The sequence below is a fragment of the Scleropages formosus genome, chromosome 4, assembly GCF_900964775.1.
Source record: "Scleropages formosus chromosome 4, fSclFor1.1, whole genome shotgun sequence".
Taxonomy (NCBI): Eukaryota; Metazoa; Chordata; class Actinopteri; order Osteoglossiformes; family Osteoglossidae; genus Scleropages; species Scleropages formosus.
In genome coordinates this window covers 23,802,414-23,825,213 of record NC_041809.1, presented here as the reverse complement: position 1 = coordinate 23,825,213, position 22,800 = coordinate 23,802,414, and the positions used below count along the sequence as shown (strand labels likewise).

At 40.4% G+C, this 22,800-nt stretch overlaps 1 protein-coding gene across 8 annotated transcripts; it reads right to left on the bottom strand.

Annotated features, from left to right (window-relative positions):
* Positions 1 to 427: 427 nt before the first annotated feature.
* arfip2b (ADP-ribosylation factor interacting protein 2b) lies at positions 428 to 19,957 on the bottom strand. Of its 8 annotated transcripts, none has more exons than XM_018755588.2 (10): positions 19,716 to 19,957; positions 17,402 to 17,509; positions 14,949 to 15,005; positions 12,332 to 12,440; positions 9,306 to 9,392; positions 8,772 to 8,887; positions 8,235 to 8,456; positions 7,364 to 7,521; positions 5,838 to 6,012; positions 428 to 2,872 (listed from the first exon to the last, which is right to left on the bottom strand). In XM_018755588.2, the coding sequence occupies exons 2-10, from the start codon at positions 17,498 to 17,500 to the stop codon at positions 2,717 to 2,719; spliced, it is 1,179 nt and encodes a 392-aa protein (XP_018611104.1). In that variant the 5' UTR covers positions 17,501 to 17,509; positions 19,716 to 19,957; the 3' UTR covers positions 428 to 2,716. The 8 variants fall into 8 exon arrangements, with proteins under 8 accessions (XP_018611104.1, XP_018611099.1, XP_018611098.1 ...); XM_018755583.2 differs by lacking the exon at positions 9,306 to 9,392 and having other exon boundaries at positions 19,716 to 19,789; positions 19,885 to 19,948; XM_018755582.2 differs by lacking the exon at positions 9,306 to 9,392.
* Between the last annotated feature and the right edge of the window lie 2,843 nt (positions 19,958 to 22,800).

Below are 22,800 nucleotides of genomic sequence, written 5' to 3'. Positions count from 1 at the left end.
CAACCCACTGCGCCACCGCATCCCCCCTCTTTTTTAATCATTCTTTTTTTTAAAAAAAAAAAAGTTGCATCTGTTAATTCAGAGCTTGACGTTACATTTTAGTTTGCGAACTGCCTCCTAGAGTTCATACCACAAATGCTCTGCAGTATTGAGGTGAACAGCTGACAGAAATTATTGCATGTAATGTTAACTAATGTTTAGAGGTCCTGGAGATAAACTGAGTTTCTTAAACTTCTCCAGACCACAAACCCTGTCTCTAACAAGTGCTAAAAACCCATCCTAGAAAAATCTCCAGAAATAAAATGAGAAAATACAGCACTCAATTCATTGCACTGAAAATTACTTTCGTACACAATTTTCAGATAGTTTTAATTTTTATTTAGCATTCTTTTAGAATAAAATTCAATATTTTCATTATTTTCTGTACTTCAGAGTCACAGGGTTCCATGAACCCCAAGTTAAGAAACCTTTGTTTAGACCAAATCCTTTTACATGTATTTTCCCAAAATGCCCGTGTCAGAAGATCAAAGTATAATAGATTCAGAATCCATAAATATACTGTAAACACTAAGTGCTGAACTCCCATACTTTACATTGTGCATAATGTTAATTTTGGGTTTCAACTTCCTTGCACAGACATCCCACCAAAGTGAATTATGTAATATAATGACAAAATGCCCAATTCTGTTGTCAACAGCAGCACTGAGTTGTAGGCAACATGTCAGACATGGGGATTCATTATACCATGACAAGGTTAGAGCATGTTCTGAGGATTGAAATATGGGAGGAGGGAAATCAGAGCACTTCCTAGCAATAATCACATTTGAAAACATCTCAATATACTACACTATAACACAGGTTTTTGGAAAAAGTGGTTTTAATTCTGCTATGCATTTTAGAAGATTGCCTAATTTCTAGAAATCCGGCCAAAGTGAGGAGTAATGGCAGATACTCAGATGAACCAAAGACACTGGTTTAATTTTTTCCATCTTAAATATCATTAGATATATACAGTCATTCATTCACTCACTACACAATCACAGGGCAGCCTAAAAATAGATTGTATGCAAATGATATAAACATTTTCACATTTCATTTGACTAAAAATCAATTAGTGACATGAAATCAGTTATACTTTGTTAAACCTTGTGAGTTGTGGCCTTTCTTAATTATAGAAATCATTAATTCAGTATATTGTTTTCACAATATGTGTTTTCTGGGACAGAGAAAGAAAGGGGAAGAGAGGTCTCAGGTATTGGGGGGGTACACAGATGCATTAAGCTCATAAGTGTATGTAGATGGTAATGCATCAGTATGTTCTTTTCCTTTAACAAAGGAACAGTCAGTAGACAATAAGGACCTTTCTGATAAGTTACCGTATTTAACCCTCTGTTGTCATACTGACAGGAAGCAATGCAATCATCAAGGTAAGACAAAAGAAATTAACTTTTGACAGAAAAAAAAGCCCAGCCATACTAGCATTTAAAGCAGCTCAAAGAAATGGCAGGAATGAGAAATGTTTCACTCCTCTCATGAAAGAATTAATCCAACACATTCAAAACTGTTCAATTTTTACAAATTACAAGCCATTTTCCAGACAGGAATTTGAAATTCCTGGTATATATTAAACTTTCCTTCTATCTTCAATGTAAAAGAACATGGGTGTCATTCAGATCTGCATACACATGTAAACACACAGAACCTTGGACCTTGATGGCTATGCCTTCAAGCTGTACCTGAAACTCAAGCATCTGTTCATGTTTGGGATGGGGTGGGGAATCTTCAAGCTCTTGATTCCATGAATGATACAGGAATCCATACCAAGATGTAATTAAATAGTCCACATTTCACTTTAAAGTATCAACACATGATTGTTTGCATTAAGAAAAAAAAATAAGTTAAATCAATAAATAGAAGGAAACTGGTTGTTCTCTGAAAGAGAGAAATTCATGCTCACTGCACCCTACACCCCAAGGTCTTGATTTCTGATTGTATGTCTGATACCTTTAAGCTTCAATGTCACCCTCCTCAGTCAAGGTTTAAAAGTACCTGAAGTTTTCCTTTTTTAAAAAACCTCTGTAGACATAGTATATAGATATCAACCCTAGCCAACAGAAGAAGCTCTACATAAAGAACCATATATTACATAGGAGAAACAGCATCTGTAAACAGTGCATTTCCTCATCCTTGGTTGGTCACCATCTCCTTTGTGGTTTGAAGTAACAGGAATGAGCATTTGCAGAGTCCAGGGCAACAGGGTTCTCCAGCATCCAGCAGGTCACTGGATTCCTAAAAGATGCCATATTTCTCCAATTACTTAGTTTGAAATGTTGTGGATATTAAAAGAAATGCTACGTTTGGAGGGAACATTAATGTCTAAGTGACTACAACATCCATGGGTCTCCTGACCAGAAGGAGAAAGACTGTACTTCAGGGAGGAAGGGCATGAGAATGACATAAAAGGAAGAAAAAGAAACAGGCAGGGATGGATCTAAAAAAGTGCTCATCCCTCTCTTACTCCATTTAAGAACACCACCGGTCTCTCTTATTTCAGCCACTGCTGGCCATTTGGTCAGCATCGTTTTTTATTCACATCTGTCCATTTGCACAGTTGGCTGCAGGCCAGGGACTTAGAATGGAAGTGGGTGGAGGGAGGAGAAGCAGGGTTGAGAGATGTGGGACAGTGGTCAGCCAGGGTGGGAGGTGGGGACGATCTTCACTGTTCCTCCAGCCAGGAAGGTGTGTCTGACCCAGGGGGTTTCAGCTTGATATTAAACTGCTTTAGGGTCTGCTCCAGCTGCTGTTGGTTTCCAGCAAAGTAGGCAGAGATGGCATTGTGGAACAGCAGCAGCTGTTTGTGCATTACCTTCACCTGCAGAGGGAAAACACCACCACAGTTCAACCAGTGGTAAATCAGTAAGTCCAAACACACAGACTGACAGGCTTAAATTTAACAATAAAATATAATTCAGTCAGAGAGAACACTGGCTCCTCAGCTTATAATTCAATTTATTCATAAATCCAAAATCACTTTCACTACTAAAATCACTATCACAGAAAAGCATAAACACGGGTTGCGTTTCCTGCACAGACACCTCATTAAATCAGTGAAGTGCAATTAACAGTAAAACAAAGACATTTGTGCCTTCAAAAATTTGTAATTCAAATATTCATGAGAAGCCAGTAAAGCCTCGTAAAAAGTATTCACATCCATGAATTCCCCTCCCCCCATATAAAAAGTATTTTAATGTCAAAGTGGGTTTTTTTTTTTTTTTTTAAAAAAAAAAAAAAAAAAAAAAAATTCCATATCTAATCAATATTTTATTATATTAACAAAAACAGAAAATAATTGCATGGATAAATATTTACCCCATTGCTTTGACACACATTACTTTTAAAGAAATCAACTCTGGAGTTTTTGCAAAGGCATGGGAGAAACTCAATTTGGCAAAAGATTCTATGGTCTGACAAGACTAAAATGGACATTTTGGGGTTTGGTGTTAAGCATGATGATCCCCAGCTCTTCCTCTCCTTTCCACCTGGAGTGTCAGACATTTCTGCACACATTGCTGCCTGCCTGTTGGACACCTCTGCGTGGATGTCTGACCACCACCTCCAACTCAACCTCTCCAAAACAGAGATTCTTCACCTCCTAGCTGGCCTGTCCTCCTGTCACGATCTATCGATTAAACTGGACAACTCACTCATTTTGCCTACCTCCAGAGTCTGGGAGTGACTCAAGTCCACCTTTCTCAGCACATCGAAGCCACAACCCGGTCCTGCAGCTACATCCTGCATAATTTTCACAGGATCCGTCCCTACCTCCAACTGACTGCCCAACTACTTGTCCAGGCCATGGTGACATCCCATCTGGACTACTGCAACTCTGCTGTGTGGCCTTCCCGCTACTGCCATTAAACCTCTGTAGCTGATACAGAACACTGCTGCACGAGTTGTTTGATTTGCCAAAGCGGTCCCATGTATTTCCTCTACTCATTTTTCTGCACTGGCTTCCTATAGCTGCCCAGATCAAATTCAAGACCCTGGCTATTGTCTACAAATGCATCAATACAACTGCTCCCAGCTATTTACAAGACTTGATCAACCACTACACCTCAGCCAAACCCCTTCGCTCGTCTACTTCCGCTCGCTTGGTGGTCCCGCGCACGAAAAGTAAAGCACAGAGGTTCTTTGTTCTGGCTCCGTTGTGCTGGAATGACCTCCCCCCTCACTCATAACTGCAGAAACTCTGTCTACATTCAAGAAGGGTCTGAAAGCTCACCTTTTCCAGAGTCACTTCGCCCAAGATCTCTCCAGCTTGTGTATGGTATAAATGTTCATGCATCATAACTTTATGATCATCCCCAGATAAGCCTTTACACACCCACTACTCTTGTATTGTATGTAAGGGTTATCAGGATTCATCTATCCTGTGTTTTATGCACCTACTCAAGCAAACATCGGTGCATCAAATGGAAGGTAAACTAGGTTTACTTAAGAATCACATCTGCAGCTACAGTACATCTTTCTCCTAATGTAATGCACAAATGTGTTTTTTCGCCGAAATGTACGTCACTTTGGAGAAAAGTGTCCGTTAAGTGAATAAATGTAAATGTAAGTACTGTATGGTGCAAACCTAACAGCACATCACACTGAGAACACCGTCCCAAAGAATGAAGCATGGTGGCTGCAGAATCATGCTTTGGAGATGCTTCTCTGCAGCAGGGACTGAGAAATTACATTAAATACAGAAACATTTTGGAAGAAAACACACTTCAGTCCACAAGAGGACTGACATTTGGAAGACTATTCAGCTTCCAGCAGGACGACTCGAATCATACAACAAATGTCACAATGGAATCGCTTAAAATGAAAAGGGTTAATGTCCTAGAGTGAGCCATTCAAACTCCAGACCTCAATCCAACAGAAAATTTTTGGAATAACTTCCACCAAAAAAAAAAAAAAAGCCTGAATTTCAAAAAGGTCCCCATCTAACAGGATAGAGCTTAAGCAATTTTGCCAAAAAGAAAGGGAAAAAATTCCAGTGTCAAGATGAGCAATACTGACAGAGGCTTAGATAGAAAGACAGTCATAATTGCTGCCAAAGGTGGTCCTAGCAAGTACTGGAACATGTCTTCAACAGGTGCCCAAGAGTACTGAGTGAGAACTACTACAGCCAGATGCCCAAGGCAACAGCAGAGTATCTGTGTGGGGATAGTAAATTGCAGACCATGGAATTTTCAAGGAAGATGAAAGGGCAGAATCAGCTTCCAGTGTCAGTTCAGGACCCCTGGTGACAATGAGACTTGAGGATGATGTTTGACTTGAGGAAGGTAGCTAAGGTTTCTGGCCGCTATCACAGTCACATCTCTGAGTCACGCTGCAAGAGCTTACAATTCCTTGGAAAGAATGGATAGAAAAGGCTAACAAAAAAAGATGGCAAAGTATGAAAAACTAGCAGAGCCGCTTGGGGCAAGGTGTGTCCATCGAGAAAAGTTGCAGGCGATTTGCATAGGGTATCACAGGGAGCTAGAGAAGAAAGGCCATAAAAGTTACTGAGGCTACAGAGAGAGTATTTACATGCCTGGGGATCAGGAGATACAAGCCATGGGTTTAAGGCAGTGTTACCTAGATGCAGGCCAGGGTCTCATGAACCCTTGTCAAGGCATCTGCACAAGGGTGTCTGATGCTGAAAGACCAAAAAAAACCCCATGACCCCAGATTAAACTAATTTAACTCCAGCTACCAATGACACCAGTAATTAAATGGAGCATTTCTAAACACCTTGTATACAACACAGATATGTGAAAGAAAAATGTGATGTATGTTGTGAGTACCTTGTTCTCCTCCAAGAACTTGAGCTTGACAGTGACATCACTTCGCAGTCTTTCATATTTGTCCTTGTGAACCTGGTATTGTTGTTGCGCTGTCTCAATGCGGGCCAGGGTAACAGCATCTCTTGGGCCCATGTTCAGCTCCTCCAGATCTGCACGGTAGGCATCAAACTCCAGCCTGACAGAGATTGGGAAGTCACTAAACAAGTGTTTTGTGCCCCCAACTAATATCTTACCAATGGACCTACTTACTAACCTTAAAAACTTTCTCAAAGGTATTTGCAATACACCTCTTTAGAATAAAATTATGAGCTTCTGTCTTTCTAGAGGTGTTTCAACCCTGCAACCAAGCACCCCTTGGTTGTTCATACCTACAACTGCTTATCACTACAATTAGTCAGCTGGACATTTATTATTTTAGTGATACACCCCAGTAGATTTTTACATTCCTCAAAAAAAGATTAATTCCTTACATGAAATAAACCTGTTAAGCAAATTCCCATATTGCATTTACCATTATTTCTTAAAACGTAAGTATATGCATATTACATATACACACACGCTCTTTATGCAAGACACTAACAAGCATTTTATAGTAATGACTATTTATAATTTGTCCTTTAACATTGTATTTTAATTGTATCATTATCAATTGGACTCTGTCCAACGCAGGGTTGTGTAGCCTACCTTGGATGCATATAAGACAGGTCACAATCTAGATGGAGAAATGTTAATAATGTAGCTCACCAATGTTTACGATGTCCAGAATAAGACCACTAGTTATACTTTTCACTGTTCAAAGCACATGGACACTATGCCATTATAGCACCTGCGTAGCATTACTAACGGATGTATGATGCTAGATGACAATTTAATTTCAAGACTTTAAAGTGTGTATGGGTATTCATGTTACAAAAGCAGTTTAAATGGCTGAATAATTGAGTAAGCAGTTTCATTCATTTATTCCTACAAGACTATAAAGAACACAGCTCAAAATGCCTCTCCTACTACAGTACCTTTGAGCAAGGTACTTTAATTGCTTGAGTAAGAATTACAATGCTGGTAAATGGGTAAATCATTGTAAGTCATTTAACACCGAGTTCCTTCAGAGAACAGTCTGAGTTTATTCAATAACAGCTGCTATCTCAGCTATGGTATTTTATTTTCCTAAACAAGGGTTGTAACTGATTGAAACTGTCAATATGATAAGGAAGTACATATACAAGAAGCATTCTGTCAGTGCTTTGCAGATTAAAAAACACAGTAAGCAAATAAAATATCTATTGTGGAAGTAAAATCACCACAGACAAAATTCTGTTGTACTGAATAATAACCCTGTTGAACATAAATATATATCATAAACTATTCTAACAGTTTTTCCATTGTACAAGACCACATATCTGTATATTAGTTGAGAGTACATTTAAATAAAACTTTTAAAAAAAATGGAACTAACTGCTATAGCAATTGAAAGAATAAATACTGACCACCACTGCTACTACTGGTTGGCAGGGGGGTTTGGTGGTTACCTTGCATTCTCGTACATCTTGATGGTCATGAGAGTGTCTTCCATGGTTTTGTTTACCAGTGTGTTGATACTGGAGACAAAGAAGTTGATGGCACCCAGCAGGGTCTCCCCATTCTTACACAACAGCTTCTGTGTCTCAGCATTGTATCCAAACTCATCCTAGAAGGAACATATTTACATTTATTAGCTGATGCTTTTCCAAAAAGCGACTTACAATGTTAAGCTATTTACAGTCATTTACCCATTTATAGAGCTGGCCAATTTTACTGGAGCAATTTAGGATGAGCATCTTTCTCAAACATACTACAGCTGGAGGTGAGACTCAAACCTGTGACTTTTGTATCTAAAGACAGCAGCTCTAACCATTATGCTATCAGATACATACATATATTTAAATATTTTCATTTCTTCAAAGCAGAAATGTTAGGCTACCTACAATTTTTATGAATTTATACAGATGGACAATTTTGACTGGAGCAATGTAGGATTATTGCCTTGCTCAAGGGTACAAGAAACAGAAGGTGGGATTCAAACCTTCAAGTACAAGGCAGCAGTTCTAACCACTGCACTATATGCTACCACATCCATTTACTGTAGGCAGAGATTCATGTAGTGTTTTTACTCCTCATTTTGTGTTTCTTTAATATTACAAATGAAGGTTAAAGCAGTAATGTAATGATTGCAACTGATAATGTTTGCATCATTTGGCCCCAAGTCCTTCTGCATAAGTAACCTGCAAGTTCATGTACTTCCATTTTCCATACTACATTTAGGGTGCTCTGCAACTAATGCATTGCAGGACACATTCCAGTGCTTGGCACTGCAGACAGGGATACAGGATGAGTGAGGTGAAAGGAAGGCCAATGAGTTACCCTGAGCTCAGGCGACTTCTGGCTGAGGTCGGCAAAAATATCACCCAGGGCGTGCTGTGTCTGCACCATGCTGTAGAAGTGGTTGGTGAGCGCTCGCGCCAGTCGCAGCACATTCTCATACTTGCGCTTGGTGTCCCGCAACACATCAATCTGCGCTTCCAGTTCCAGGTCCACTGTTCGTGAGCCCCGCCCAAAGCGCTCAGATATCATCTGCTTTGTGCACTGCAGACAGGAAGGGTCAGGGTAACATGGAAGCAGTGGATATAAGAAAGAAAGAAAAAAAAAACAGCAGTGATTTTGAAAAGACAGATCTGGAGGCAGATTGTGGCACAGGAAAAAAATGGGAAAGTCGCACAGTCTGGTACAGGTCAGGAGTAAAGAGAGCTAAGTGTGGGGAAAAGTGAGGAGAGAGCAATCCCAAAAACTGACATTCTTTTTAATATAAGCAACTAAAATGTGACCAGAAAAATTAGACCTTATACGAATATGGGCAATAAGCACATAAGACTCCTCAATTACACTGAGAATTGTCTATACCTTATAAGTGTTCAGCCCCCATTTCTTGACAATATCAAACTTTTCCACCGCTACTCCCCGTGTGGCCTCTTCCGCTGTGACCGATGAGCCGCTTCCACTGCTATGTACATTGGGACCTGGAGGGGGGGTGTATTACAGAGAGATCATGCTGATCACATTGCTGAACGCTGAACAAGTGCATGCACATTCCCTTGTCCACATGCTCACCATGTCAACACACTCACGCACATGACACATGCACATCATCAGTTGTCTAGCAAGGTTCACAACCCTCATTTGTCATCTCTGGTTATCATCCAAAAGAACACGGTGGCATGTTTCCCTGATGGCATCCAGCTGGGACCATGTCCCTTGTTCCCACGCACATGTACACACACAGACTCAAAGAGAGAAGACCCCAGGCCAGAAGCCTGCCTACATCTTTCCCACAGCTCACCATCACTAACACATATCCATACAGTAAGATGTAGGGTATGATATTGAGTGACAGGATCTGCATCAGTGGAGGAGAGAGAGGGGTTAGTGCTGCAGTACCTGGGAAGTCCTGTGACTGGCTGGCTATACAGCTGGCTGCAGACCGACTTGGGGGTACGATAATCCCCCTGGATTTCATACGCAGGTCTGGAAGGGTATAGTTGGGTGTTTGTTGTGGGTAATTGTTGTGGATGTGATGGGAGTTTGAGGGAAAGTTTGTAGGGGAGGTGTGGGACAACAGTGAGGTTGAACCAATGGTGTACAGTAAAACAAAAAAGGGAAATGGAAGGGTAAAAATTGAGGTTGAGTTGGAAGAGGAATGAAAGGTCCAAAAAGAAAGGATGACAGGGGAGTGGATGAAGGCAAAAACATGAAAGAGATGGAAAATAGGCATGAGAATGAACTTGTGAAAATGGCATACAAACAGCCACAGAACAAGAAACCCTCATCTGATGTCAAATTGACACCAAGCAAAACAGCTGAAGATCAGAAATGAAATTTCAAACCATTTCATCCCACATGTACAAACATACACTCTACCGCATCATCAATAAGATAAGACATGATGGAAAATATCAGTGGCACTCATATACTACTGACAAAGCTGATAATACAATAATATTTTAAACATGGCCTTTGTTTGAATATGCAGAAGATCAACTGGCTGTGTCTGAATGCAGCCATCATCCAAAAGACAGAACCCAAATCAGCAAGTGGAACACTGGTGGACGAACTGGCATTAGCAACCAACAGAATGAAGAAGTATAGAACGTTGACCATAGGAACCCACAGAACATGAAAAACCAAAACTATTTCCTCTGGATAGGCAAGAGATGACAGGAGAGCATCACCCATTCTGCAGGCAATCAGTGACAGGAGGAGGGAGTGAATTTAGAAAATTGAGAGTGATCAATCTAGGAGACTAGGTGAGAGGAGGAACCTTGTCCAGGGGCCGGGATACGTCTGGCGCCCAGAAATCCTGGGTTGTACCTCACGGCAGGGCCTAAGGAAAAGGCATTGCCGCAGGGAGTCTGTTAGCAACGATTGGGAGGGAAGGGTTACAGTCCTGTAGAGACTGTAACAAATTATTCTAATGAAATGTACAAGTTATTGAAAAAAGAAAATCTAATCCAAAATAAGTTATATTTTAAAGTATTTTAAGATATAGGTATACCCCAGTATACAGACTCCCGGTTTACAGTTTTTCAGCATAGCAACACTAGAAAAGTTTACCCACGTTCAGTATACAAACCGACTGCTCCCGGTATTATGTACATTTTTCTCCATGTTCCAGGCAGACTTTTCCCTGATGAGTACCCTGACATACAAGTCAAAAGCCAATGAGCCACAAACTTTAACAATGTATAATAACCTGTTCTTAATTTTGCCTTGTTTTTCCAAGTTGTTTCATTAAATTTTAAATAAAAAGTTTTCCTTGACATTTAAGAGGGGTCTCAAACCTCTTATCTTTCAGATTTACTTCTCCCCTGATCTAGTAAGTGCTCAATAAACATGTACATGTTTTTGTTAATTTTTAATAATTTGTATAATAATGGAAAAGCCTATATGCAGGTACTCATGTAATATATACTGTTTTAGGGTGTAGTATGTGGCAAATTGACTGTACTATAAAAAAGCACACATCCACATCTGTCTTCCTGTTGATGTAATGCACTCTGTGTATTGCTCTCAGAGAAAAGTGTTAATAAATGTAAATACAGTATGTGTCGTTCGTATGTTTACAACTACTTACTGTGTAATAAATAAAATTCCTGTCCTAATTTAGTGTTTAACTTCCTTTATATTTAACATGACATCATCCTAGCGTTCAAATTACTATTTCTTGAGACAGTTCTAAATGTTTAGAGGGTGTTTATGGAAATATTTGAGCATGTTTGTGAAGTCCAGGAAGACACCCCGCCCCATTTAAAATAAAAGGACCTCCTCATTTACAGACATGGCATACAAGCTGTTTTCAGGAATGAATTAGGGCTGTATAACAAGGGATATCTGCATACATTAATTATTAGAACTTTTATGCAGTACATGCAAATAGCTTTAATGCTGTCAACTGCCATATCATTCAAAAGCGATAATTTATTTTCCAATAACTGAAGTGTATTTAAGCATATGGAAAGATATTTTGCTTATATTTTGGATTTTCGTACTTATTTGGAAGGATTTCTGTTGAACAGCAGTTTTGATTCATAAGGATTGGCAGTGAAAAGCCAGAGTAGCACAAAGCTGTTTATAAGGAAGCAAGTTAGAAAGATTAGCCTGCCTTGGGTAATATTACCAGCCTGCCATGACCTCCTAGGGCAAGGCACCTGTCAAGGATTTAGTTCTGCGTTACATGGGTTTTTGGAGAATCCAGACTGTAAGCCAAAGTTGGTGTGAAAAACCATACAGCATGTGAAGTGGCAAGAATGAAGAGCAACACTAAAGAGCTAGTGTAAATGAATGAAAACTGCTAACAAATTATTCTGACCCACCAACAAAAAGCACTTCCCACTCAAGCCTTATTCATGCAGATTTCATACACATAAGCCGAGCAATGAAGCTGGAATGCATTTCTTAACAGCTGTGGTATTTACAACTTAACAGAACATAAACTGTTCACTCAAAAACAAGTTTTTCCATGTTCCTGTTCATATTGGAGGAAAAGCTGCAAGTCATTCTGCAAATGCCCTTAAACAAAAAATTTTTAATAGAAGCTCCTTTGTGTCTGCCCCCTTAATTGCAATAGTTTGGTAACGAAGATGTCAGGGCTTGTGAAAATACAAAATGGAATCAACGTTAAGCCACTGAACAGGACCAATAAGAACAGTATTCAGTCACAATAGCCAGCAAGAACTCAATTCTAAGACACAAGAAAGGCTGTTGCAAAGCAGATCTATCACATCAAGTATTGGGTCACTTGGTTCTTGGGACCATTCTCTACATTGCATGCAAATTCACCGTTGCTGACAAATATCAAAGCATAGTTCTCAGCTGATGACAAAAACAGATGGGGGGGGGGGGGGGGGGGGTGACATTAAATGCCTGTGCCAGTCATGCACAAAGTACTGGTTGGGTGCAGGGGTTACCTTTGATGGTGCTGGTGGGGATGATCCCCTCAGCTGTGCCCCCATATCCCCCAGACACAATGCTGGTCTCATTTAGGTTGGGTCCAGACACCATGACCTGTTGGAGGTCCTGTTAATATAAAAAAAAAAAAAAAAGGGGTGGCGAGAGCGTGAGATCATTGAACAGCACAAATAGGAGTGTGAGGGAGAGTGTGACAAAGAGAAAGAACAAGGCCTCATTCATTCACCCTCTCAAAAGCACACAAACCCACACAATAAACCAGCAGGAATGCTAGATGCAGTATGCAGCCCCCTCGGTTCCATCCTATTGTTAGATGATTGAGCTCAAGCAGCTGACTGCGTCATTCACTCAAGGTAGGTTCTGAAGGTGAGGGGTACACTAGTTGATAAATAGGCCATCATTTTTATTCATGTTCCCAGAGTATCATTATTCTATACACTATTCAAAATCATGTTTCCTCTCAGGGAGAGAAAAAAAAAAAAAAAAAAAAAAAAGCTTTTATTTAAAGGCTGCAGCCTCACTGAGAGCTGCATATCATGGTACTGAAATACCACAAAGATCTGATAGATGAAAAGAAGCTGAACTGATCCAATAAAATGCCTAAAGGAACAGGTTGAGTTGTCAAATTAACCTCTAGAGATTCTCACATGTAGGGCCATGCCAATGAGCACTGGCAGAGAAGGGACTTCATATTTTATACGAATATCTTGATAAAGTGAATATTAACAGTTTATGCATAAGACATTAACAACTTAAGTCAAGAAAACAGCAGAGGCCAGATCTTAATTCATGAAGCAGTGCACCTTATAATAAAAATCAGTGGGAGCAGGTGGTTGGGTGCTCACAGAGACAGACCTGAATGTACAGAAGAGTTACTGTCATTGTGCCTTTGATAAAGCTGTTTAAAATAAACACATTTCTCCTATATGAAATTGAGTACATATATTGTGGTACGGAACTCCATGCTATTCTGTCGCTTTACAGAAAGGTTCCTAATAAGCAAATAAATTACAAATGTAAAATATGCATATCTATTCTGTAGATGTATCTTGGGAAAGGGCTTTAGAAGAAATAAGGAAAAAAAAAAAAAAAAAATCAGGGAGTTCACCTAATCTACTGCATAGCAGGGTGACAGCGGTTAGGAGCTGTTAGAGCGAAGGACACTGGGGTTAGAGAAACAGACAACGCACACTATGCAGAAAACATGTTGGGGGGGGGACGCTCAAGCCTGGTAGAGCCTTAGCAAGCACTTTGAGTGACAGTCTTGTTTCAGAGTGACCCGACTGAATGAAGCAAGAGAGCCAGTTTGAATTGCGATAAATGATAATGAAAAGAATAAAGAGTTAGTCACATCTTTTCATCCCAACATGCCAGTTTATTTCCTGCGCAGCTGCTTCTAGTTAGAATTACTGCATGTAAATATCACTAGCATTAGAATGATGATTATACCCTTGCCCTTTGTGGGCACCATTTTGCCACCATCTTGTTCCTGGCACTGAAACAGTAAATATTGCACATAACACACAAAGAGCACAACACCTTATATCATGATGCAGACACTAATGATAATCTTGGACATTAGACCTGTGGAAAAACACACACAAAGATATATATGTACATGTATATGGAGGAAGGTATAATCCCATATACTGTTGACAGAAACACACATTAATTCAACTGCAATTGAACCCCTAACCCAGGCAAAAGTTCTGTTAAATGCTAGACAAACCAGCCATTAGTCTGACAACAAGGCATACACTACTGCATGTGTCCAACAGGATGCTTTTCAAACCCTTCCTTTTTGTCTAGGAACACAAAAAAAAAAAAAAAAAAAAAAAAATTTTTTTTTGAAACTTCCAACTGTCCCAAAATTTTTGTTGTGCAATTGTATCCCAAAAGTTTATTTTTAAAAGCACTACACAATTTTTACTTTGTTGGTATAAAAGAGCATTGAAAGACATCCCGGAACTTGTATAAGATTACAGAGGCCACATGCACTTTCAGGACAGCAGTTCCCAAACCTGGGAGGCAGCACCCTGTGTATGGGGGTATATGTTCTCAGTGAGTTGTCAGTTAATTTCCTCTTGATTTTTGGACTAACAAATAATTCATGTTAGAGTACTCAAATGTGTACAGTTTAAGTTTGCAGATAAACATAATGTTGAGGAACACACAATGAAGACAACTTTTACAGGTGCGGTTGTGCTAATAAAATATGTTCGCTTTAATCAGTGTTAACGAAACCTAAAAATTATGAAAAACTGATAAATGTGATTTATGTAATTATTTTAACAGCATGAATACAGTGGAACATATATTCACTAATTACCCATTTAAAATGAATAACATTTTCAATGTTAAAGATCTATCAACATTTAACTTTGACTAGCAACTACAGTTATTTTGTGACTAATGCAAGTCACAGTAGGACTACAACTAATGGTTTTAATATTAATGATTCAAAATCCTGCCATTCATTCAAGACTAATTACATGTTTGGTCCAGCATACACAGGGGGTTACCTGAATGAGGACTGGGAACAACTGCTCCAGGACACACACAAAATTCCACCATCCTCCACTGAGAATCACTCCCCAACCCAACCCCCTTTCTCACCCTGGTCACTGTGGGGTTCCCTACCTTCTCATCTAAGCGCCACTGAACTTGTGCAGCCTGTGTGAAAATGAGACACATGAAAAGGAAGGAATATAAAAAAAAAAAAGAAAAACACAAAAGGAGACAGGAAATGGGGAAAAAAATACATGGAATCACTAATTACTGTACGAGGCCAAAGAAACATGACAAAAGGAGGGGGAAAGGAGGGGGGGAAAAAAAAAAAAAACGAACGAGCAGCTAAAATTTCCTGACACAAAATGAGTCAGTTGTCATTCCACCCCCACAAACAGCACAATCAAATTTTAGCTACAGTGGAATGCTAAACAAAGATTTTCAGGTCGTACATAAAAGCAAGCAACAGCAAGCTTTAGCGAAGCATTTCATTTGGATGTCTGACAGCATAAAAGAGCTAAACTAAAATAACATTTTGGTGGAAATACATCTCATGTAAAATAAAAACTGAATAGTATCAAGTGCTGAAGGCTAGGAAACTAGCAAAGTTCCAGAGCCTTCTGCTGCTTTGCTGGAAGGATCTCAGGAAGAACCTTGCATCCCATGTGCTCACTGCAGCCTGCAGATAGTTCCTGCCCACTCATGTTGCATGTGCTGGTGTTGGCTGATCTCTCCTGCCTGCAAGTTATGCTGATCTCTCCTTGTCTCTTTATTGTACTGCTCTCTCTCAACTACTGTAATGCTCATCTTTGCTTTTGATCTTGTTGATCTTTCTATTATGTTTCAATAACGTTTAAGTGTCCATCTGACCACCTACCACTTTTGCTAGTTGAAGGGTATAAGAACATTTCAGTGTCATGAAGTATGCAATTATAAATTCAACTGGAGTGTCAAAGGACATCCATGATATTACGTAGAACTTTGGTTCTCCCTGCAGACCCAAAAACAACAAAGGTATCAACACTGGAGGAATTTGCCGGAAAAAGGTGGTTCATGGAAAAAGAACACCCGTAGGCATACTCATTGTGTCTCCCTGTGATATGCCACTAGGTGGAGTGATCAAAAGGCTCTAAAGCCGTCAGAGTGGGGGCACCTTAATGCCAATATAATCAAAGACTTTACCACTCGTAAAAAACCTAAAAGAGAGCAAAAAAATGCAATATTTGGAAAAAGCAGTGTGTATGCAGTGAGCTGGCAAACCCTCATTCCACTCCTTTCACCTTGTTCCATGAAGGACACAGACATGATAATCCTAAAATTTTCCTACAGATATGGTGAATGTCCCACCCTCTTGCTCACAATTCCTGACCACGTCATAAAAGACCAGTCACATATTGCCTTGCAGCTTGAGTAAATACACAGACCTGTCGAGCTGGCATGTATATACATACATGCTATATAGCAAACAGGATTAGGTGAAAGGGTGGGGGCTAGATGCTGGATCAATAGGTATTTAGATTCAACTACTGAGTAGGAAAAGACCGATGTACCCTCCGTTGGCAGTTTAAGCACCACATTAAACAAAAGACCCTGAAACAGTCACTCAGCTGACCTGAATTCACATGACAGCAAAGTGAATAAAAAAAGATCCACTGCAATGATTTGGATAGTTAGCCATTGCTCAGGTTAATAAACCTCTGAACCTGAATTCCCAGCACATTTGTTCCTTGGCAAACAACACTCCCCTCCCCTCCTCTTGCTCCCGGATCTTTAGCCACAGCATACTTTGTTTAACTAGGTGTGCCTGCCACCTGAGTCACTGCAACTCCCTGTATTATCGTCAATCCTGCAATAGGGCAATGAGCCACCCCACCCCCTGTCCTGCCTTTTTAAAGACCCTCCAACCTAGATACAGCAAAATCCAATGGATAAAATACAATAAAAAATCACTGCGGCTTAAGGAACACAACCCACCATCTTAAAAACAGTTCATTAAGTGTGTCACCACCAACTGCACCATAGATAAAAAGGTATCCCATCGCACTTACAGATGGAGTGGATCATCCTCTTTATTTTACACTTAGCACTGGACACCTGAGAACCACGCTCTTCCGCAGAAACCAAATGCCCATTTTAAAATGCGTCTGCTAAATAAATACATGTGAAACCACAACCTCAGTGCAAACGAAGAAGGCTACTTCAGTGGATTCAAAGAAAAATCTACTGAGTGACTTGCCCTACACCCCGAAACAGGCAATTCTTTCACAAGTTTTCAGAGTTGGGGTGTTAAGACACATAAACTTACTATGGAAGTTTTATCAGATATGTACACAGTATTCAAATAGATTTTATCCCAGGAAGTCTAGCTTGGCAAGCAAGCCAGCCTATGCTGCAAACATACAATTTTGAGCTCAATAACATTTATTCATTATGACCTCCAAAAACAGCTGAACATTATTAATGGCCTTCATTGTACTTCAGCAGAGCAAATTGCATCATGTCCTTCCAAGCAAGGCCCAAAAACCCTAATCTCTCTGTCATAGACATAGAGTTCCACACACCTGTTCGAGGCTGTCATCCTCTGGAAGTGCCCCAGTGTCACCATTGCTATTGATGGGTATCTCCATGGTGGCTGCCTTACTCATGATGCTGTCGGCCATCTTGGAGACCTGCAGACAAGGAAGAGGCTTAGAAAAAGGGGTAACTTCCTGAAAGCAATGATTCATCACCACGAAAATGATCAAAGACCACATTGACAATAAATACTCTGGATACTTCCATGCCACCATCAACGAGAGGAATAAGTTCTATATTTGACAGAGAAATATTCCATTGTTCCATTCCTATCTCAGTTTCGGAATACCCATTACCGCTGGACCTTCCAGGTAACAGGCCCAGGGTGAAAGATTCAAGTTAACACACCCTGTTTCTCCTTAAAGATCACTTCATGTTGAAAGTATTATGAATAACAGATCTGGAGTGGCAAAGTCATAAAGTCCATTTCCAGTGTTAAAATACAGAATTTGTCAAAGACAAATCAGGCTGAGGCAAGCTGGGACAGGAGTCTGCCGGCTACACCTAAACAGACTTCATTATGGTCACCAATTAACAGTGACCCATACTAACCTGTGCAAATGTACCTTGCAATGGCCCCAGCCAGTCAAGTAAAACATAGCAACGCACACACCAAGGGCAGAAGTGGCTTGCTGCATTATTCACAATGACCACTTAACACCATTCCAAGCACAGGAACCACCATCCAGCAGCGCTACGAGGACACAGCCAGTCACTTAAGGTCTTTATCAACAACCACCTCTGTCCTGGGAACCTTCATTCCACTGACATACCAAAGTTCATTAAGAACATTTTCTGCAACAGCGATTAGATTAGTGAGAAACAAATTACACCTCACAGGCCTGTCTGTCATTCCCAGCATTGTTCCACATTAAAAATTTATAATTCCTCAATTAATCATTCCCTCTACTGCAATAATGACCATTGTCCCTCAATGAATGGACAGAAAATTAAAGTCCTCTTTCTAAGAAAAAAATACCAATATGGGGAGAGGTCCACTTTAGGCCTGGAATCCCCTATTCAGAGAAAAGACAAAAGTCCCTGGTGAGGTCCTGCACGCTGTATTGACCCTCTTCTTCAAGCTGAGGATTACTACTACTCTACCAGCATGACCACCCTTAAGAACGTGTGTAGAACTAGAAGTTGTAGCAGGTGTCAGAAAAATACAACACATAGCTGAGGCAATGGAGAACGTGAACAAGTGTCGTCGCCTAGCCGGTTTCCTCCTGGAGGGCGAGCGCCTCACGCTTAGGAAAAACAGCAGCCCGTGGCAACGGATTTGGCAACATCATCCCTCGAGACCACTCAGCGTCACACGAGGCGGCACGCGCGCCTCACGCTGCACGAGACGGGAGAGGGCGACGGTCGGGCGCGCACGCACCTCACAGTGCAGTGCGTCGTCCCCGTCCGCAGTAGTCCTTACCAGTGCAAGAAGCACTCGTGCCGTTACCCAGGTGTTTCAGAAACGGAAAACACTCCAAGCTACTACGTCAACTGCTAAATGATACATAACCGCCGCTAATGGACAGGTCTGGAAACCACAACCTAGCTCTGAGGCATGATCTACCTTCGTGGCTTGTCTGAGGAAAAAACTAACCGGTCTCGTTACGGTTATGGAGTCGTCAAAAACAAACCTACTCAGTTTAATAAGTAAGACCTTAATACAGCGTTTATGTTGTCTTTTATTGTTTAAGTCAGAGTATGCTGACGAAGCCAATACGTAACGGGTTTTCTTCTAGTAATTTTTCGCCCAGCTGGGTAGCGGCAGGTGCTCGACAGGTAAGCGGGCTGTGTGTGTTTATCTCTCTCTTCGCTCGATCAATAAACAGTCTCAATCATGTAGCCACAGCTGCCTAGCAACCCACAGGATTATATCCTAAACGTGCAATCGTGTTTTTTTTTTTTTTCTTTATTTTACGCGTCAGACATGATAAAACATGACTTTTTTTAACCGGGCGGTCGGCTTCGCCGCGCTTCGGACAGAGACAATTTCCAGTGCTCATCATGGATGGAGCACGGTAAGGCACTGCTGTCCACTGTACTTCCATTCAGCAACTCCCAGTTGCTGGTGCAAATGACACGCCGGGCTCGGTATCGGTGTGTCCGTCAGTAAGGCCTTCAATGATCAACACCACAGCTCCACGCCTGACCGAGAATTCTCGACTGCCATTTTAGCGGAGGCAAAAAAGTGTTTACACAGGCTTATCTGTTGCTGTCTACGGTTTCCGAAGCCATGCCATGGTGGTGTGCATACGCGTTAGCCTGCATGTTAACGAGATCATTACTGACAGACCGTCTTACCTGTGCGGGTGCGCTCTTCCGACGGCCAAGCTAACGGCTGCTTCAGTGCCTCTCGGAGCTAGCGATCTGACCGTCTGGCAATTTAAAATGATTAAAACCTATCCAGTAACCACAACAAGCATTCGAAAAACGACAAACCTCCGCTCTGGTGTTTTATCGCATGACTGACCGAATGCCTCCACTCTGCCTACGGCTTCTGTTTGTATGATCCAGTCGCTGTCGTCCAACCCCTTTCCCTGTCTGGAAACACCGAGCGGAAGTGACGACATATGGGGGCTGCAACTGTAACCATTCCCCTCACGAGCGTGGAAGCGGCTTGGAGAGCTGTCTGCACCACTGAAATGTAATTTTAGATTAGAGTTCATTCAGAGTGACATAAATTTGCATTTTACTGAATCAGAGTCGTTTATTTGTCATTTGCTCCTCTACTCAGCAATACGTTGTTTTTCAGACACGGCGATTTTTTTGTGAGTGTGTTTGCTGTACTATACGACTACCCCGAAACCGACGAAAGGAAGCCTATCTTGGATGCATAGGATACTGAATAAATTACATTGTAAATTAACATTTGTATTAACTTCGAGTTAACATTAAAATTAAAACTAATGTAAAATAAAAAAAGAAATACTTTTTTTCACAAATTTCTTTTGCAGAGAGAAAATCACCAGTGAACATGAATTTTAGAAAATAGAATGGAAAAGAAAGTACATTTATTAAATAAAATATACCAATCAATGGACATAAATTGGACAGTGTTTGATTCTTTAAGAATGTTTAAAATGTTCATAAAACAAGAACCCAGTGTTACCTGGGTCTTAACGCAATTAGTTTGTAAATGCAACAGTTGTCACAATCAATAAAAGCCGCCCCACTGTAGACTCATTCATTTCATTCTCATGTTTTTTATGTTGTGTAACAGGCCTCGGATAAAGTTATAATCGATTTTAAAAATTGTTATAAGTCTTTCGTTTATTTATTTCATGCTCAGCAGCTGCTTTTCCAATGTATTGTTGCTGTGTTCCACCATAATAGTCGGGAAATAACTAAATTGAACTGAACTGGGCAGGTTTTGTAGTGTAAAAGTCTTGGATATAGCTATAATAAATAAAAATAGGTCTTAACAATCTTCAAGGTTTATTAACTTTGAGCTAAATTAAAACTAAAACCAAATTAAAATATTTGAAAGGAAAAATGTAATCTCCACAAATTCCTATTTAATGCAAAGTGCGACATGATTTCTGTCATAAACATGTGCAACATTTGTGACCTAGTTATTGATTACCACTCATGGACACCAGATAGGATGTGTTGTAATGACAGCCAATAATTTTAATTCATTACACTCATTGTATTTCTTGTGCGATGTTCTTTACTTTGGAGAAAAGCGTCTGCTAAATGAATAAATGTAAATGTAAATAAAGCCATTGTTGTAACGTTTGTTACAGGAACTCAGTACATGAAGAGGTAATTTCTGCTGTTTTATACAGTGGTGCCATACTCTTTCTTGCCCTGGTGGAGTCAGTATTATCTCACTTAAGACAGAAAAAGCCAGTCTGCGATATTTTGCAGGAGGGTTATTCACTATATTCAGTAAAGTATGATGCACACCTGCCAGTGTTTCATTGTTTTCTGATATAATTGTAAGACTTGCTTGGATTGAAAATGGATCCGTAGATTCAATATCCCTTTGATGATCTTAAACCAGAAGCACTGATGAAAATAAATGAACTGACGTTCTATAAATTGCTCTATGAAAATAAAAGTTGTTAATGTTCCCTGTCAGAGATACTTTCATTTCATGTAATGCTAACCCAATTGGTAAAAGGATACATACAACTCAATAAATTTAGATTTTAATTTGCTGCATACAGTAGCTGCTGCTATTGTCCAAAGCAAATTAACGGGGTTTGTCCATTTTATACAGCAGTGTATCCGTTCAGGTTGAGTCCGTCTAGTGACAGTTCTGCTGTATCAACACATTCTGTTTCATGCCTCATAATCCATATCTTTAATTGCTTAAGGAGTATATAATGATAGAGGGAGTGCGGTGGCGCAGTGGGTTGGGCCGCAGTCCTGCTCTCCAGTGGGTCTGGGGTTCGAGTCCCGCTTGGGGTGCCTTGCGACGGACTGGCATCCCGTCCTGGGTATGTCCCCTCCCCCTTCGGCCTTACGCCCTGAGTTGCCGGGTTAGGCTCCGTGACCCCGTATGGGACAAGCGGTTCTGAAAATGTGTGTGTATATAATGATGTCATTTAAATATACATGAGCATAACCTCTAGCCTTGGAAAAATTAGAGAATTTGATCATTTAATACATTTCTTTAAAGCCTTACTCACTCCATGAATGAAGTTAGTCACACAGCCCATGAATATTGCGGTACTTGAGAGGAAGTGAAAAATAAAATCCCAGCTGTTTGCAATTTTTTTTAATCTCCAAAAACCATTACCTACTGAAATTTTAAAAGTGATTTTGTACAGACCCTCTGTTTTCTGGCGCAGACTTTAAGGCCTCAGCTTTGAGTATCTCTCTGACTCAGGCGATATCCCACAGTTACGGTAAATGTGAGTCTATTGAACAAAAACAGATTCCCTGCAGGTCAAAAGGTTGGGAAAGGTAACTTTTAATAAAAGACCAAATGACAGAGCTGTTGACGTCTGTCTGTCCCTAATTTGTTTCTGCCTTCTGTGGAGGCCATAGACATAGAATAATTACATCACATTTTAAGTAACCTCCTGTATCTTCCCTGAAACGCTAATCCCCTTGCCCTCTCCACAACCCCACTCGGCCTTCCAGGGGCTATGGTGCATCAGTTTACATTGGTCATCTTATCCAGCATCATCGAGTGTAAACATGAATTTCTCTTTGCTCAAAAGTTTACTTCTTGAAACAAACAGTATGTTTAAAACGTATAAATATTACAGAGGAAATTGACTCAAAGGATAGACCGTTAAGAAAATGCATTAGCAAGACAGAGTAAATGTGAGTGTGCTCAGTGATATTAATTCAGCTTTTTGCTGAAGGCTCAGTGGCTTTGGGGGCTGATTGATGATGGACATGAATATCCAACACTCTCTGAGTTCACACT

What these genes read in the sequence shown, in the direction of transcription:
- arfip2b (XM_018755588.2), bottom strand. Translation starts at nt 17,500, where the DNA reads ATGGCCGACAGCATCATGAGTAAGGCAGCCACCATGGAGATACCCATC. An exon ending in GGGGGCTGAACACTTATAAG is followed by an intron (nt 8,457 to 8,771) that starts GTATAGACAATT and finishes TCCTGTCTGCAG; the next exon opens with TGCACAAAGCAGATGATATC. An exon ending in AGTTCTTGGAGGAGAACAAG is followed by an intron (nt 2,873 to 5,837) that starts GTACTCACAACA and finishes TTCCCTCTGCAG; the next exon opens with GTGAAGGTAATGCACAAACA.